The 18,556-nt window shown below is 30.2% G+C and overlaps 1 protein-coding gene across 1 annotated transcript in view; it reads right to left on the bottom strand.

Annotated features, from left to right (window-relative positions):
- LOC111635464 (USP6 N-terminal-like protein) overlaps window positions 1-18,556 on the bottom strand; it is a 60,784-nt gene that overhangs the window by 17,932 nt on the left and 24,296 nt on the right. The window contains exons 9-13 of the mRNA XM_023380423.1: window positions 4,104-4,169; window positions 3,981-4,035; window positions 2,607-2,767; window positions 2,429-2,528; window positions 2,107-2,348 (exon numbers count right to left, since the gene is read on the bottom strand). Of these exons, the coding sequence (XP_023236191.1) occupies window positions 2,107-2,348; window positions 2,429-2,528; window positions 2,607-2,767; window positions 3,981-4,035; window positions 4,104-4,169 (624 nt within the window). The remainder of the gene's footprint in view (window positions 1-2,106; window positions 2,349-2,428; window positions 2,529-2,606; window positions 2,768-3,980; window positions 4,036-4,103; window positions 4,170-18,556) is intronic.

Raw genomic sequence — 18,556 nt, 5'->3', positions numbered from 1 at the left:
TAGTCCCAGAGCGGACGAGATGGGTTCGCTTGGTCACAGAAGCGATGGTAGGTGACAGAGCCGCAAGACTGGAGCGGTCCGCGAGACACAACACAAATTTTAGCGGGAACGACTTCAGGCTTAATCCAGACGAAGACGACACAGATTAATCACCATAGAATTTTTAGGAAAACTGCATTTTGACCTTGATATTCAGGGTTTTTATAGTATTTCTTCTTTGAATCTCACCTTACAATTTTTCCTGCGTCCCATTCCTCGCTTCCCGATTGTTTTCTTTTTTGTCTCCAGGTGAAAACCGAAACCAGATCAGGTCACGAGAAAGGTTTGTTCCGAGGTGTTTATTTGACACCTGTTCGTCGACTCTGATCGGAGATTGTTGATAAACCTACAAGCCTTTCGCTCATAATTTAGCGTATTGTTTCTGCTATCTGTCATTTTAGAACTTTAACGATCGTATGTGATGTTTTTTTATACCCGTCAAATCTTTCCTTTTTTCCGAAAATTTAACGTAGATCGACTGTTTATGAGTACGTTTTCCTATATTTACATTAAAGAAAACCCATTTTACAAATAAAATTACAAAAATACTGACAGCTAGAACGGATTAATTGTATTTGCATTAATTTTTATGGGAAAAATTGCTTCCGTTAACGAACAATTCGGTTAACGAACGGACTCGTGGAACGGATTACGTTCGTTAACCGGGGTTCCACTGTACTGGACATTGCTCCGCTATATGTGAATTTAGTAATTTCCTTGTTTGTATTCTCTTTTGCCTTCATTCTATTAGGTACCGAGTAGGATCTTATTAACTTTTTGATTTCAGTTTTAAATTCTAAGGATCCAGCAATGGTTCTGATCCTACCTAACTCTTGCCACCTGTTGTAAATGTTAGAGCAGTAACTAAATGCCCTTCTAATAAGAGTTCTAAATGCCGAAAGTTTGTAAGTAGGCAGATCATTCGATGAGGAAGGAATATATAATGGGTAACGACAGGTGTCAAGATCTTTTGTATATTTGTATGTAAACGAATTGTTCAGAACAGATGTAGAAATTTGAATTTTGTTTTGCATAATGTTTGAACTGGAACTGTTACAAGAAAACATTCCAAATACTTCAAAAATTTCAAAAATACCTGAAGATGACCTGTGGAGCAGGTAGAAAATGTTAGTAAGATAATAAATATTAATTCTTGGTTACATAAGGTGCTTGTGTCAGTATATTTAAGAAGTCTGAGTGTTTATTGAATTACTGTAGTAATTTGAATTTGGCTCCTTGGTATTGTTGAATTGTCTAAAAAATATAAGTACATTATTTAAATATTCATCAATACATTGTCTGTCATATTAGGCTGAAGAAGAGAGTGAATTGATGTCTCTCCTAAAATAGTATAAAATTGTAGAAATTTATTTTTGTTAATAAATTAATTACTAACACTACAATTTAAAAATCTTATCATTGGTGTATGAAAAATCTTAAATATTTAAGCAAGAAGGTGAGCTTACAGAATAATGAAATTTTACAATATATTTCTTATAATGTCATATTTTTAAAATAAAGATATGAAAAAATTTAAAACTTGTACATATTGCATGATTTAAATAAAAGAAAATTATAAAATAAAACTAATTTGATTATTTCATCACAATTAATCATATATTGTAACTCAGGATAAAAAAAATATTTTAGTAAACATGCAAGACAATCAAGTTTTTTTAAACTGATTTATCATATTGCATAAAATGCAACATTACAATTCTTTTCATATTTTACTTTGTTATACTCTAAATATAAAGATAAATATATTTTTTAATCTAGCTAATTTAAACAAACATCGCTAAACACGATATATAATATAGTTAAATACCAACCGAATGCCAAAAATCTATCGGGCTAGTTTAAGGCTGGTTTAAACTAGCCCGATAGATTTTTGGCATTCGGTTGGTATTTAGCTATAGCTAATTTAACCTACTGAATTCTACTCAATGAAATTTATTCAGCAAATGACTGATAATTTATTCAAAAAATTAATAAATATAAACACAAATGACTTCAATCATGTAATTATAAAAATATAATAAAAAATATAATTAAATATTTTCTTACTTCAGTCTTTTTATCAGGAACTTGTATCGACTCAAGAGCTGGTTCATTAACTAAACCAAATGGCCTCTTAGGAAATTCATTGGAAGGAGCTTTATCAGGCATGTGCATTTTATGTTTGCGAAGTTCCTCAACAGATGTCTTTAGTGCATCAATTGCTGCATCATCATGATAACCAAAATCATGTTCAAGCCTAACTTGAAGAAAATCCACCAACTCTTCCATTCCCATTTTCATCATTGTTTCTAACAAGTAAATAATTATAAATATTTCTCAGAAACATTAAGCTGGTTTTCCAAAATTATTTAAAAAAAAATATACTTACTACGATGTAATTTTAAAAGAGTATATGACATAGCTGTCAATATGATTTCTCCTTCCAGTAAGTAAATATCCCACAATCTCAGAGTTAAAGTAAAAGGTACCTGAACAAAATAAAATTCTTTTTAGGTAAATTTGTGCAAAATTTTTCATAATACTGTATATTCAAAAATTTATCTTACCCTATCTAAAAAACATTGAAAAAACCATTTTAATGTATATAAACTAGTATGAATTTCATATTTATCTAAATGTTTTTTTAATTTTGGCAAAAATTTCTGTAATATTCTATCATGATGTTCCTGAAATCTTCGTAATTTTGGGAAACCAGGAATAAAGAATCCTAAAAAAAAATAATAATTTAAATATATTTTAGTAATAATAATAATAATAATAAATAAATAAATAGTTTGACAACAACATGTTTTAATAAATTTTGATGTTTTGCAATCTTAAAAAATTGCTTTTTATGAAGCATCTTCAGTGTGTTATATGTAATATATTATTTGGGTGGTTCAGATTACAGTTTTTCCATTGATTAATATTTATGAAATAAGGCTGTGTACACACTAGGTGTTTTTAAACGCATGTTTTAATAAACGTGCGTTAGCTCGGCGTTCGACGAGCGTTTTTGGAGCGTACGCATTGGCTCAGTTTGGAAATGGATGTGAAAGTAATTGCTTGTGTGCCCCTCCTACAACGTCACTATAAAAGACGATGGCAGAGGCAAAGAGAATTTTGGGTGCACCCAATATTATGAGATAGACTGACACATGGAATGTTTGCGACGTTGTATCCAAAACTAAGACAAAATGAACCGAAGTTTTTTAATTCTTTTAAAATATCTATAAAATCCTTTGACGATGGTTGGTCTCTTTTAGATTTCATCAATAAATAGATCAGTATCGAAATGATCGTTTTCCATTTCAGCACATATATCTCAAAGCACTTGGCTGACGCCCACAAAACGCGCGATCGAATGTACAGTAACATAGCAGCACATATATCTCAAAGCGCCCATAAAGCACCCGCAAAACGCGCATTTTAACAAAAATCTATAAGCGCGCGTTTGAGTGTGTACACCTATATAGAACTCTTGGTTCTTTAAAACGCGCGTTTAAAAATGCCTAGCGTGTACACAGCCTAAGAGTTGTGCATATTGCTATCTCTATTTTCATTTCACTTTAAAATCTTCTTATTAAAAAATGCAAACATTAATTCCTAAAGTTAAATTTTCAAATTTTTTTTATAGTTTTTAGAGGGGTAGTAAAAATATTCATTAGTTTTTTACAACTTTTTCATGAGTGACATTGCGAGATTATCAAGGGAAAGTCATGTGACTATAGAAATCTCAACTGATGTGATGTGAAAAATAATGGTATCAACTAGTTTTCACTGGGCTTTACATTTAAGAATTATAATACAGTACATGCTTTTTCAAATTTTTAAAATTGAATTCTCTTTAAAAGTTCATATATTGAATATCTTTATACGCATTTATTTTAATCAATATTAGTTTAATAATAATAATTTAAACATAAAAAAAGCACACTTACCATGCATAGCATGTTTTTCATCACTCATTAATATTGATAATGCCCAAAAAGCATCCTGAATAAATGAAAGAATAATTAGTGCAATAATATATATTTAAAGTATTTTTACAAAATTACTTCTACCTCTTCATTCATATACATCAATAAAAGAGCTGCAATTTGACTCATTCCCTGACAGTATCCAATTTCCTGATAATTAAAAAATAAAAATATTTCAAATAAAATCATTTTTAACATTATAAAAAAAAAACAACTTTGTAAGTTAATAATTTAAAATAAAAAACAAAACACGAGATTTTTATTTATAACTGATTTGATACATTATTAAAACAATCTAATTTAAAAAGATCCACATAACAAAAATATTCAGCTTCATCATGAGAGGAGGACATTAGAAAAATATTTTGTACATTAATAACCATGTTCCAACATCAGATAATTCAGGAGTTGTCATTTCAATAAGATATACAGTATATATATTATCATTTTACTGTAGATAATGGATTTATATCATAAATTTCAAAAATATTATTTCTGATGGATCATTTATACTCTAATTCTATATAAAATATAAACTCTCTTTTCAAAAGTTTAATAATTTTAAAATAGCATGAGTTCAATATATACAATGATTGAATATATTTGTATGTAAATTGAAAACAAAATAATATTTAACAGTTCAAGTATTTCTTACAAATAAAACTTCTCATTACAAAACAGAACTTTCACACATTATTTTGTATTTAATTGAAAGTATTTAGACTATTGAATGTTGAAGCTCTAAAAATAAGTGTACAATTTCTTTTCTAGATGTCAGTTATGTATTCTGAATTTTAGTTTATGAACAACATTTATATAAATAAAATAACAATAACAAATTGCTTCTACACAGCTCAATCTAATTATTTTATTTGTTTTCATAGTGACAGACATTTTGAAAATAGCAAAAAATCAATTTCAAGCTTTACTCTTAAAGCATTTATATATTATTATATTAATTTGTTGAAGGAAGACATCTTTTTGATGAATTCTGATAAAATATTATATCAAATTAAGTTTAACAAGTGCTATTTGGTCTCCTTTCCTAATCTTCTTGACTGACATATGTGTGATCAGAGGGTCGACACTTCCTCAGTGCCCTGTCAGGAATGACACCACTGGATCTCGATTGACCTGGAAGCCGCAACAGCGGTTTGATTAGAAAGTAGGTCACAAGAGTGATCGCGTGAATGAGTGAATGGATTTGGGATGGAAACTGCGAGATAGCAAGTGTAAAGGGATGCACGCAGAGATTAAGTTACTTAACAATCATATAATATATACATTTTATACATGTTATATCGTTAATGATTTTGAATCAAGAAAAATGCTTCTAAATATGCCTGGGGTTGCACGAGAGAGAGTTACATGAGGTTCGTGTGGTAATAAATACCTTTTGTAGAGGATGTTCTCAGAGTGATGATTGATTTTGTTGAGATATCCATTGAGACCAATAGTCTGTTATTTTTCTGGAAGGGTTTGGAAAGTTCTGGATTGGGAAAATCGAGGTCAAGATGATCGGGAAAGTTTGTCCTCATCAGCATTGTTGGTTGAGGGTAAAATTGGGTTGGAAAATTGGGTTGGAAAATTGGGCACAACACAGAGGATTTTTTTTGGAGACTTAAATCCACAAGGAATGGGTGATGACTGACTCTTCGGCCGTCAATTTTGATATCAGTATGATATTGCCCGGCTAAAAGGTCAGCAGATCACGGGAATGCGTCACTTTCGTTGTCGGGAAAGTGTAAATGGAGATTTTCTCAGATAGCTGAGAACAACAATTGTTGAACCAAGTATGGAGTCATCGACGATTGATTTTTGTTAAAGTTCAGATTCTCATATATGGGTAGGATGGCTTTTCAGCAATAGAATTTAGTTTGATACATACACAGATCCAAATTAATAATGGTACAGGAGGCTGACATTTGTGAGGATGTTCAAACAGAAGTTTTATCTCACTGGGCAAGTTTCCTGGCTATTACTTGGTGAATTTGCACCAACATACACAGATATCCTCTTAATAAGGCTATCTACATTGTATCTAAATCAAGTTGCTTTGAAGGTAAGTGATCTTGTCAGTTCAAGTTAACACTTGTTTGGGAGTGTTATTTGTGTTTCAATGAATTAGCTACACACAAATATAAACATTTATAAACTCAATTGTTAGATTATAGCCAAATGATTGCTGGATTATATCCAGCTTTATTAATGATTAAATATTAAGTAATTTGGCTTAGAGGTAAGTGCTATATTTTGATAAATTTAATAATTATAATTAAATTAATACTTAATAATTAATTTAATTATGGACTTTAATCTAGCTACCCACAATGGACATTTTCTCTTGTGGGTGGCAAAACGTAAGAATTGTCATTTACATAAATGATGATTTATTGGCCAAGCAAGGAGTTTCATACTTCTTTGTAGAATACAACAAGCTCTTAGCTCTTTGTATTTCTTTCAACAACTTTTTCAAGAGCTGTCAAAGACTAGACTATTCTCTATCATTTAAAACAGTGGAGATTAACTCCTGGTTTAAATCACTTTTGCTTACTCTGCTTTAAACCAGGAGCTTGCTCTCTATGTATACTAAGAATATTTTTAGTTTTTAACAAGAATCATATTCACGTCTTGGTTGACATTGTGACTAGGTTTGATCCCTTTTGCAAACATTTTTGCCAACCGAAAATTTCCTCCTTAACCTTTTGCTGCTTTTGCAAACAAGGCAAAAAAGTTGAGGAGACTCCTCTGCATTTCATTGTGAATATGCTGACCTATACACAAGAAGACTTGCTTATCTGGATCCTTATTTTTTTTTTAATTTTGAGACTTGCCAATGCTCCCCCAGCTTTCCTTTAGAGGACTGTTACCTGTTTTTAGAGAGATCAAACTTCTGAAGTAATCTCTTGTAAGATGCAATGCACTTTTTAGACCAAAGTAATTCTGACTTTGCTCCCTTATTCAATCTACAATGTTATTAATTTGTTTAAGTAATTTTAAATCTCAAAGAAAACACAGTTGAACCTATCTAGCTTGAATCTCACGGGAATGAGAAAAAAATCTGAGATAAACAATTTTCAAGATATAGCAGTTCAAATACAGTAAGCAGTAATAAGTTTGATTCAAGGTACAGTATTTTATTAATATATTGGGTTGTTCAGAAAGTAATTTCATTTTTTTTATGTGGAAAAAAAACAATATTTTTTATAAATAAATATTTTATTGAATTAGATATTGACCATTTTGGTCAAATATCTGTTGTCATCATTTCTGGTAGTAGCATGATTTCACATTCATAAAAGTTTTGATTGTTGCTTACGAAAAACTGATCCAAGTGATTTTTGACATTGTCATTTCAAGTAAATGTCTTACAGTTAAAAAAATTTGTATAGACTGGAACAAATAATAATCTGAGTGTGCTCGATCTGGCAAATATGGTTGGTGTGATAGCATGTCCCATCTAAGTTATAACAGTTTCAGATGCGTTACCAAACTTGTGTAAAATTTGACATTATCGTGGTAAAGCACTACACCTGTTTTGTTGATCAATTCTGGCCGCCTTTTCAGTTTAATGATATTACTCAATTTGTTTACTTAATGGCAGTACACTTTTGAATCAATTGTTAAATTGTCTGGTAAAAGCTCCAAAAAAAATTTCCTTAATATCCCACCAAAAAGAGCATCTCTCTTTAAGAACATGTGGAACTCATATATCAAGCTTTGAAACAAAACCAATTTGTTTCAAGTAATCATAAACAGTTCAATTTGACAAATTTAATCTCTTAGTGCAGTGTTTTTCAACCTGTGGGTTGCGACCCCCAGGGGGTCGCAAAGCCTTACACGGGGGTTTGCGGGTAAAAGAAAAAGACAAGTGTTTGTAGGTCCTACACTACAATAAATAAAACTACAATTTCAGTGAGAAGGCTTTGTGTTTTTATTTTAAAGTACAATTGGTTTTTCGATTAATATTTAGGTCTCAATAGAAAGAAAATTAAATACGTAGTTTTTAAAATCACTGATATAGTTTTAATATGGCCCTGGGGGGTTGCCAAAATTTTTTTAACTTGTAAAGGGGTCGTGTATTCAAGAAGGTTGAAAAACACTGTCTTAGAGATTTCACATGTTGTTATTCGGCAATTTGCTTCAATTAGTACCTTTATTTTGTTTTCATTGGCTTCAACTGGCCATCCAAAATGTGCTGCATCTTCAATATTGAAATTGCCAGAATGAAATTTTGTAAACCAGTTTTGGCACTGTCGTTCTGTCAATACATCTTCTCCATACACGTCACACAATTTTTTTTCTCATTTGAACAGCATTCTTACCTTTTCAGTAATAAAAGAGCAAAATATGTCAAAAATGCTGCTTTCGATCTTCCATATTTGATGGGACAAAATAAACAATTGCACAAAATCAAACAAAATTTTTTACAAATAAGCCTTAAAATGCTAGCTGGCAAAATATATAATGACAATACAGTTTAGAATGAAAATGGTGAGAAAAAAATACGACTAATCTGTCTAGTGGTAAAAAAACGAAATTACTTTCCGAACAACCCAATAATAGCATGTACAGTAGTACTTGTATTAGGTAAAAATAAAACGTTTTGATGACCGTTAGCAGAAATAGTTTGTCAATAATTCCTGATGCCTGACTTTTTTTGACTGGATAATTTTTTGAAGGTAATAAATAGCCACAAATCTTGACTAATATCTTCCTGACATTCAAGGAAAGTTCTCAACATTTCAACCGCCTTCTTTTGTGATAATAACTTTAGGTGAATCTATCTTATCCTCTAGTTCATCATAGTTGTCAGAAATTCCTCTCACATTTTCCATGATATCCATATCTGTCAACATTCCACATGTTGGTAACTTGTAGGAAATTGTCCACATCCAAAAACTCTTCAAATGAAATGTCTAAATTATTTATTCTTGACGATTATCCAATCTTCCAAATTTACTTCATTAGTTTCAATGTCTTTCACTGTGCCAATGGTGTTTTGTTGTTCCTCTTCCTTGCTGTTTCTTTGCTTAAACCCTGCTTTTAGAAAACTGTTCTTGATCATCATTTCTGTAACACTCCTCCAAGAATAGTCTATCATCCTCATAAAATGAAAAACATTGATAGTGGAAAGGGACCATCGTCAATGATGTCTAAAAGTTTTCAAATCAGTTCTCTTCTGTATTCCACTTTGAAACTTCAAATGATCTCTTGATTGAAGGTTGCAGCTTAGATGTGGTGTTTGGAGGCAAAAACCTTATAGTGATTTTTTTTTGAGTAGAGAGGTTGGAATGAGCATTGTAATTATCAATGAAAAGACGAATTAGATTTTTAAACCCACAGTGTCTGGTTGAAAGGAATCAACCAGTCACTGATGATTTCACTTCTCATCTATGCTTTCTGGTTTGCTTTGTATGTTATAAGAAACAATTTCATTTTTGAGAAACATCTGGGCTTTGCAGAATGACCAATCATCAGAAGTGGAAGTTTTCACTTTCAGTTTGATTAACTGCTAAGAGTACATACTAATCACACATACTTTACTCTGTTTTCCACCTTAGCACTCTTGTCTCTTGAATATAATGGTTTTATTGGGTAAACATTGGAAGAAAATGCCTGTTTTATCAGCATTGAAAACATTCACTGGCTCATATCCTTGATCCATAAACACTGAGGCACAGACGCACTTATGTCGCACTGCTGTGTCTACTTTAAAGCTGTTGAGCCACTCATTGCTGGCATTACATTTGCTATGGTCATGTCTTTTGATAAAATCTTCAGCTTTCCTTTGTGATATCATTTTGTTCAGTTCCTCTTAGAGGAATGATGTCATAAGAACTCCTCAATCGCAACATTGATTGCATAACCATTTTTTACACATTCCTCTATTTCTGGAAAAGAACATTTTTGATTTTTTTCACTTTCTTGTTGTTGTTTTTGAAGTTTCTCTCTACTTTTATTATCTTTGAAAGAGTACTTGATGGAATACTAAACTTGGTTGAAACTTCATTCTTTCTCATCTGAGGATTTCCATCCGAAGATTTTAAGATTTTCATTTTTCTTCAATTGAAAAGACATTCAACTTTCTTTTCACACCAACCATTTGCTGCTCTTAATGTCACAATCACAAACTTAAATGATGTCAAAAAACTATTGGTCAATGAAAGTTTGTTAAAATCTGTTGTAACACATAACCTGGAATAATAAACAATAAGGGCAAAAGTCAAACTCATAACAAATCAGAAAAAGCAGTTTAATTTCAACTTTGTACTGTACTGCGAGAGATGATTCTCAACTACAATTTTGTTATCAAAATGTAGTCGCTGAGCTTTGAATTTGTCATTGACACTTCAGTCTATAATTTGAGACAAAAGTTTTGAGAGAAAATTATTTGAGATAAACATGGAAAATATATTGAATTTATGCTGCAAATGCAGGGAAAAAAATAAATTTTGAGATAAAGAGGTTTTTGAAATAAACAGGTTCAACTGTACTACTTTCATGATTCTGTAATGATTAATATATTTCATACATTGCAAATAAAAACATTTTCAATTTCTAAAAATGTTTTTTTGAATTATATATGTAGTATGTACATTAAACAGTGTATTCATATCTATTAGTATAGCATGAAGTACTTAATAATAGTTCACAGATTATGAAGTGTATCCAAATGAATGATTTTCTATATTTTTTATCTTGCCAAAAGACTCACAATAGCATCAGATCAATTTATTCAAAATTCACTACATGTTTAACTTATATGTCCTCTTCAAACAAAAATAGAGAAAATAATGTTTGACCACTGTCCAATCCAAAAGTAGCATTTAAATTACTTTTTATTTTACAAATTATAAATTATCCCTTTATACAATGATGTTCTGGCTACAGTTACATAAGAATTCAATAGTTTTAAGATACAGGCATATCTTATTAATGAAGTGGATGCATTCCACAAAATTACTTTGTTGAGCAAAATTTCATTCTCAGAGATGGCCTTAATAGTATGTTTGTTCATAAAGAAAATGAAAAATTTTTTCTTTGAAAAAAGAAAAGTTCTATTAAATAAAAAGTCAATATCACATTCAAACATATATAAAATCACAAAATTTTAAAATAGAAATCTAAAGTTGATTGTTTATGTTTTTTTTCTCTTTCATTTAACAATTGCCTATACAAATTTATTGCATTTAGCATCAATTGCTTAAAAATAACAGTTCTTCCTAAATCAGGATCATTTTCACTGAAAAAATTTAAAACATTTTCAATGTTATTCAAGTATCTTTTAAAATCTTTGGTTGATAACACTTTTTTGGCAGGAACTTCTTTAATTTCATCTTCATTTTCTTTGACTTTGCTGCTAACAAGTTATTTTTCTAAATCTTCCATTAAAAAATCATCATCTTTTGCATTTAATAAATTTCTTACATCCTCTGTCAACATTTTCAAAACCTGTTAATTGAGCTATCTGAACAACTTAATTTCTAATCTTTTGAATGTTATTTTCTTCTTCTAGTACAACTTCTTTTCTTCATACCTCAGTTATAGCAGTGCAGCACACTGAAACACACCTTATTAAGTGTAAGTTACAACTAAATTATGCTAATGATGCACAAAACTATTAAAACAGACACACCTAAAGCTTGGGAGTATTGGAGAGTTAGCCAATCAGATGACTTATTGGCACTGACCTTAAAATGTTAATATTTTTATGTTAAAGGGTGGCTTGAATTGCAGACTTTGTTATATAGAGGCTTCATTACCAGTGGTAACATTAACCAAGGTATACCTGTACTTAAAAACCATTTTAATACATTGAACAAGTACTGTACAATACAGATTGGCAACAAGCTTGGTATCAGCATTTTTTTTTAACCCTGTTAAAAATATCCCAGGCTGATGACCTTACAACAAATAAAAAGTCTCCTGAAACTATGCATGTATTAACATTACTAATAGAAAGTTTTGCTGCTATTGTATATCCATTAACTTCACTCTTGACCAAAGCAAAAAGCTTCAGATAAGACATCAAACAACAAAAAGTCTTCAACTGATTAAAGATTATGCCAACTTCTAAATCAATTATGGTCACTTTAATTCTAAAATACCAAACAAATTATGTACAAGATGCTTCTGGTTATAATCTCTGCACTGTTCTCATTCAGATTCAAGCTGACTAACTCGTCATTTAATTTAATTAATTAAGGGCTCATTCATTTAAAATTTAATGCACATTCTTTGCTCAATTATACTCAACATTTTGAAAAATTGCTGCTGCAAAATTTCTTTACACACAAAACAAGTATTTATTTGCAAATGAAAACAGATGATGACATAGAGATTACTGTTAGATTTAGATGAAAGTTATAACAATAAAAAAACAAAAAAAAAAAANTTTTTGGTTGATATTACAATAACTATCTTTTACTTCATTAAAGAATGAAATAATCATTATTTTACTCTTTATTTAAAAAATAAAATTAGTATTAAGTTTTGTGAAGAAAATTACATTAAATCAATATCAAAGCCATTAGAAAGCATAATAAATTACATAATTTAAATCTCTTATAGACAGTAGTCCAAAATCTCAAAAGTATTAATTATCTCGATTTCATTTAAAAAAAATAAATATAATGATTTCAAATAGAATAATTGTTAGTAGTAAAAAAATTAGTGTCTATTCCTAATGTTTAAAATTAATCTTCAGAGATTTGGCATTTAAATTCTGTAGAAGTAAATTTATGCAGCATACAATAGGTTCACCAAACACAATCTCTACAATTAAGTTATTACATTATTTGAGAAATTTCAGTGCATTTTTCTTTTTATTTACTTAAAGATACTTTATTGGATAGTAAGATCTAGATCACTTTTAAAGCATGCATCTGCTTAGATCCAACTTTACTATTTTATAAAAAATTAATGCTGTTTCTTTTATCCATTATATGCAATTTACATAAACAAAATATATTATTAAGCTACAGTATATTATAAAAATATAATCAATAAGTCTTTAAACCTATAAGAGATTAACCATCATTTTGTAAAATAACAAAAACAGATATGAGAAAAAATTTTAAAAAAATTGACATAGCCTAGGTTTACTATAATTTTAAATAAATATATGTTTGATTTTTTTTACACAAGTTATACAGTTTCATGAAATGTACAGTGAAACCTCGGTACACGACCTTAATCCGTTCCTAATGTTTGGACTTATACCGAATAGGACGTATACCAAACCAACCTTTCCCATAAGAAGTAATGTAAAAATGATTAATCTATTCTCATGTAAAAAAAACAGCTGGCTTTAAACACCTTGCTTTCCTGGCTAGTTCCTGCTTGTTTTTTCATGAGATCAGCATGTATCTTTTTAGCTTTCTCAGAAATAATTGCTTCTGATGCGCTGTTTCCAGCACACTGTTTTTCAGTTATCCAAAGCAAAAGCAATTTCTCCACATGATCTATTGTTTAGAAATTGATTTAACTCCTTTTGAAATGCTAGCAGATTTCATAATGTCTTTATTTTTCACAATTGCCGATATTGATCAAACACGCATGCCACCTTCATATTTCTCAACAATCTCTTTTTTCAGTTCCATTGCGATTCTAGTCATTTTTTTGTTTTTCTGTTGCCTTTTTGCAATTCATGATTAATAAAAATAATAACATTTTACTTACAAATTAAAATAAGAAGAAATTTAACAAAGTTATAAATTGTGGCACTGCAAACATCTAGTCTGGTATAGTACACCGATAGTGCTACTTGTTCATAGATGGCGCATATAATTGAATTAAGTCGTATACTGAACAAAAGTTGTATACCAAGCAAAATTTGTTTCATCCAAACAGGATGTATTCCGAATTGGACGTATTCTAAAGCAGACGTATACCGAGGTACCATTGTATATAGAAATTTAACAATAACAATAACAATAATAATAATAACTATTTTCAAATAGCTTAAAAAAAAAAACACTAAACTGTATTATATATGTGTATACCTTTTCTCCAGGTCGATATTTTTCCCAATTTTTTAACATTTTCAGCCATTTGTTCAGTCGTTCAGTTTCCAACTCTCTCACCTAAAAATTATTTAATCAATTAATCAACTGTAAAACCAAATCAAATAAGTAAGATTTGCAAAATTNGTCATCATTTCTGGTAGTAGCATGATTTCACATTCATAAAAGTTTTGATTGTTGCTTACGAAAAACTGATCCAAGTGATTTTTGACATTGTCATTTCAAGTAAATGTCTTACAGTTAAAAAAATTTGTATAGACTGGAACAAATAATAATCTGAGTGTGCTCGATCTGGCAAATATGGTTGGTGTGATAGCATGTCCCATCTAAGTTATAACAGTTTCAGATGCGTTACCAAACTTGTGTAAAATTTGACATTATCGTGGTAAAGCACTACACCTGTTTTGTTGATCAATTCTGGCCGCCTTTTCAGTTTAATGATATTACTCAATTTGTTTACTTAATGGCAGTACACTTTTGAATCAATTGTTAAATTGTCTGGTAAAAGCTCCAAAAAAAATTTCCTTAATATCCCACCAAAAAGAGCATCTCTCTTTAAGAACATGTGGAACTCATATATCAAGCTTTGAAACAAAACCAATTTGTTTCAAGTAATCATAAACAGTTCAATTTGACAAATTTAATCTCTTAGTGCAGTGTTTTTCAACCTGTGGGTTGCGACCCCCAGGGGGTCGCAAAGCCTTACACGGGGGTTTGCGGGTAAAAGAAAAAGACAAGTGTTTGTAGGTCCTACACTACAATAAATAAAACTACAATTTCAGTGAGAAGGCTTTGTGTTTTTATTTTAAAGTACAATTGGTTTTTCGATTAATATTTAGGTCTCAATAGAAAGAAAATTAAATACGTAGTTTTTAAAATCACTGATATAGTTTTAATATGGCCCTGGGGGGTTGCCAAAATTTTTTTAACTTGTAAAGGGGTCGTGTATTCAAGAAGGTTGAAAAACACTGTCTTAGAGATTTCACATGTTGTTATTCGGCAATTTGCTTCAATTAGTACCTTTATTTTGTTTTCATTGGCTTCAACTGGCCATCCAAAATGTGCTGCATCTTCAATATTGAAATTGCCAGAATGAAATTTTGTAAACCAGTTTTGGCACTGTCGTTCTGTCAATACATCTTCTCCATACACGTCACACAATTTTTTTTCTCATTTGAACAGCATTCTTACCTTTTCAGTAATAAAAGAGCAAAATATGCAAAAAATGCTGCTTTCGATCTTCCATATTTGATGGGACAAAATAAACAATTGCACAAAATCAAACAAAATTTTTTACAAATAAGCCTTAAAATGCTAGCTGGCAAAATATATAATGACAATACAGTTTAGAATGAAAATGGTGAGAAAAAAATACGACTAATCTGTCTAGTGGTAAAAAAACGAAATTACTTTCCGAACAACCCAATAATAGCATGTACAGTAGTACTTGTATTAGGTAAAAATAAAACGTTTTGATGACCGTTAGCAGAAATAGTTTGTCAATAATTCCTGATGCCTGACTTTTTTTGACTGGATAATTTTTTGAAGGTAATAAATAGCCACAAATCTTGACTAATATCTTCCTGACATTCAAGGAAAGTTCTCAACATTTCAACCGCCTTCTTTTGTGATAATAACTTTAGGTGAATCTATCTTATCCTCTAGTTCATCATAGTTGTCAGAAATTCCTCTCACATTTTCCATGATATCCATATCTGTCAACATTCCACATGTTGGTAACTTGTAGGAAATTGTCCACATCCAAAAACTCTTCAAATGAAATGTCTAAATTATTTATTCTTGACGATTATCCAATCTTCCAAATTTACTTCATTAGTTTCAATGTCTTTCACTGTGCCAATGGTGTTTTGTTGTTCCTCTTCCTTGCTGTTTCTTTGCTTAAACCCTGCTTTTAGAAAACTGTTCTTGATCATCATTTCTGTAACACTCCTCCAAGAATAGTCTATCATCCTCATAAAATGAAAAACATTGATAGTGGAAAGGGACCATCGTCAATGATGTCTAAAAGTTTTCAAATCAGTTCTCTTCTGTATTCCACTTTGAAACTTCAAATGATCTCTTGATTGAAGGTTGCAGCTTAGATGTGGTGTTTGGAGGCAAAAACCTTATAGTGATTTTTTTTTGAGTAGAGAGGTTGGAATGAGCATTGTAATTATCAATGAAAAGACGAATTAGATTTTTAAACCCACAGTGTCTGGTTGAAAGGAATCAACCAGTCACTGATGATTTCACTTCTCATCTATGCTTTCTGGTTTGCTTTGTATGTTATAAGAAACAATTTCATTTTTGAGAAACATCTGGGCTTTGCAGAATGACCAATCATCAGAAGTGGAAGTTTTCACTTTCAGTTTGATTAACTGCTAAGAGTACATACTAATCACACATACTTTACTCTGTTTTCCACCTTAGCACTCTTGTCTCTTGAATATAATGGTTTTATTGGGTAAACATTGGAAGAAAATGCCTGTTTTATCAGCATTGAAAACATTCACTGGCTCATATCCTTGATCCATAAACACTGAGGCACAGACGCACTTATGTCGCACTGCTGTGTCTACTTTAAAGCTGTTGAGCCACTCATTGCTGGCATTACATTTGCTATGGTCATGTCTTTTGATAAAATCTTCAGCTTTCCTTTGTGATATCATTTTGTTCAGTTCCTCTTAGAGGAATGATGTCATAAGAACTCCTCAATCGCAACATTGATTGCATAACCATTTTTTACACATTCCTCTATTTCTGGAAAAGAACATTTTTGATTTTTTTCACTTTCTTGTTGTTGTTTTTGAAGTTTCTCTCTACTTTTATTATCTTTGAAAGAGTACTTGATGGAATACTAAACTTGGTTGAAACTTCATTCTTTCTCATCTGAGGATTTCCATCCGAAGATTTTAAGATTTTCATTTTTCTTCAATTGAAAAGACATTCAACTTTCTTTTCACACCAACCATTTGCTGCTCTTAATGTCACAATCACAAACTTAAATGATGTCAAAAAACTATTGGTCAATGAAAGTTTGTTAAAATCTGTTGTAACACATAACCTGGAATAATAAACAATAAGGGCAAAAGTCAAACTCATAACAAATCAGAAAAAGCAGTTTAATTTCAACTTTGTACTGTACTGCGAGAGATGATTCTCAACTACAATTTTGTTATCAAAATGTAGTCGCTGAGCTTTGAATTTGTCATTGACACTTCAGTCTATAATTTGAGACAAAAGTTTTGAGAGAAAATTATTTGAGATAAACATGGAAAATATATTGAATTTATGCTGCAAATGCAGGGAAAAAAATAAATTTTGAGATAAAGAGGTTTTTGAAATAAACAGGTTCAACTGTACTACTTTCATGATTCTGTAATGATTAATATATTTCATACATTGCAAATAAAAACATTTTCAATTTCTAAAAATGTTTTTTTGAATTATATATGTAGTATGTACATTAAACAGTGTATTCATATCTATTAGTATAGCATGAAGTACTTAATAATAGTTCACAGATTATGAAGTGTATCCAAATGAATGATTTTCTATATTTTTTATCTTGCCAAAAGACTCACAATAGCATCAGATCAATTTATTCAAAATTCACTACATGTTTAACTTATATGTCCTCTTCAAACAAAAATAGAGAAAATAATGTTTGACCACTGTCCAATCCAAAAGTAGCATTTAAATTACTTTTTATTTTACAAATTATAAATTATCCCTTTATACAATGATGTTCTGGCTACAGTTACATAAGAATTCAATAGTTTTAAGATACAGGCATATCTTATTAATGAAGTGGATGCATTCCACAAAATTACTTTGTTGAGCAAAATTTCATTCTCAGAGATGGCCTTAATAGTATGTTTGTTCATAAAGAAAATGAAAAATTTTTTCTTTGAAAAAAGAAAAGTTCTATTAAATAAAAAGTCAATATCACATTCAAACATATATAAAATCACAAAATTTTAAAATAGAAATCTAAAGTTGATTGTTTATGTTTTTTTTCTCTTTCATTTAACAATTGCCTATACAAATTTATTGCATTTAGCATCAATTGCTTAAAAATAACAGTTCTTCCTAAATCAGGATCATTTTCACTGAAAAAATTTAAAACATTTTCAATGTTATTCAAGTATCTTTTAAAATCTTTGGTTGATAACACTTTTTTGGCAGGAACTTCTTTAATTTCATCTTCATTTTCTTTGACTTTGCTGCTAACAAGTTATTTTTCTAAATCTTCCATTAAAAAATCATCATCTTTTGCATTTAATAAATTTCTTACATCCTCTTTGTCAACATTTTCAAAACCTGTTAATTGAGCTATCTGAACAACTTAATTTCTAATCTTTTGAATGTTATTTTCTTCTTCTAGTACAACTTCTTTTCTTCATACCTCAGTTATAGCAGTGCAGCACACTGAAACACACCTTATTAAGTGTAAGTTACAACTAAATTATGCTAATGATGCACAAAACTATTAAAACAGACACACCT

Source organism: Centruroides sculpturatus, unplaced genomic scaffold (assembly GCF_000671375.1).
Source record: "Centruroides sculpturatus isolate CEXI.00-Female unplaced genomic scaffold, Cexi_2.0 scaffold368, whole genome shotgun sequence".
Lineage (NCBI taxonomy): Eukaryota > Metazoa > Arthropoda > Arachnida > Scorpiones > Buthidae > Centruroides > Centruroides sculpturatus.
The sequence above is the reverse complement of the archived record's forward strand: the minus strand, read 5'-3'. Positions and strand labels throughout refer to the sequence as shown.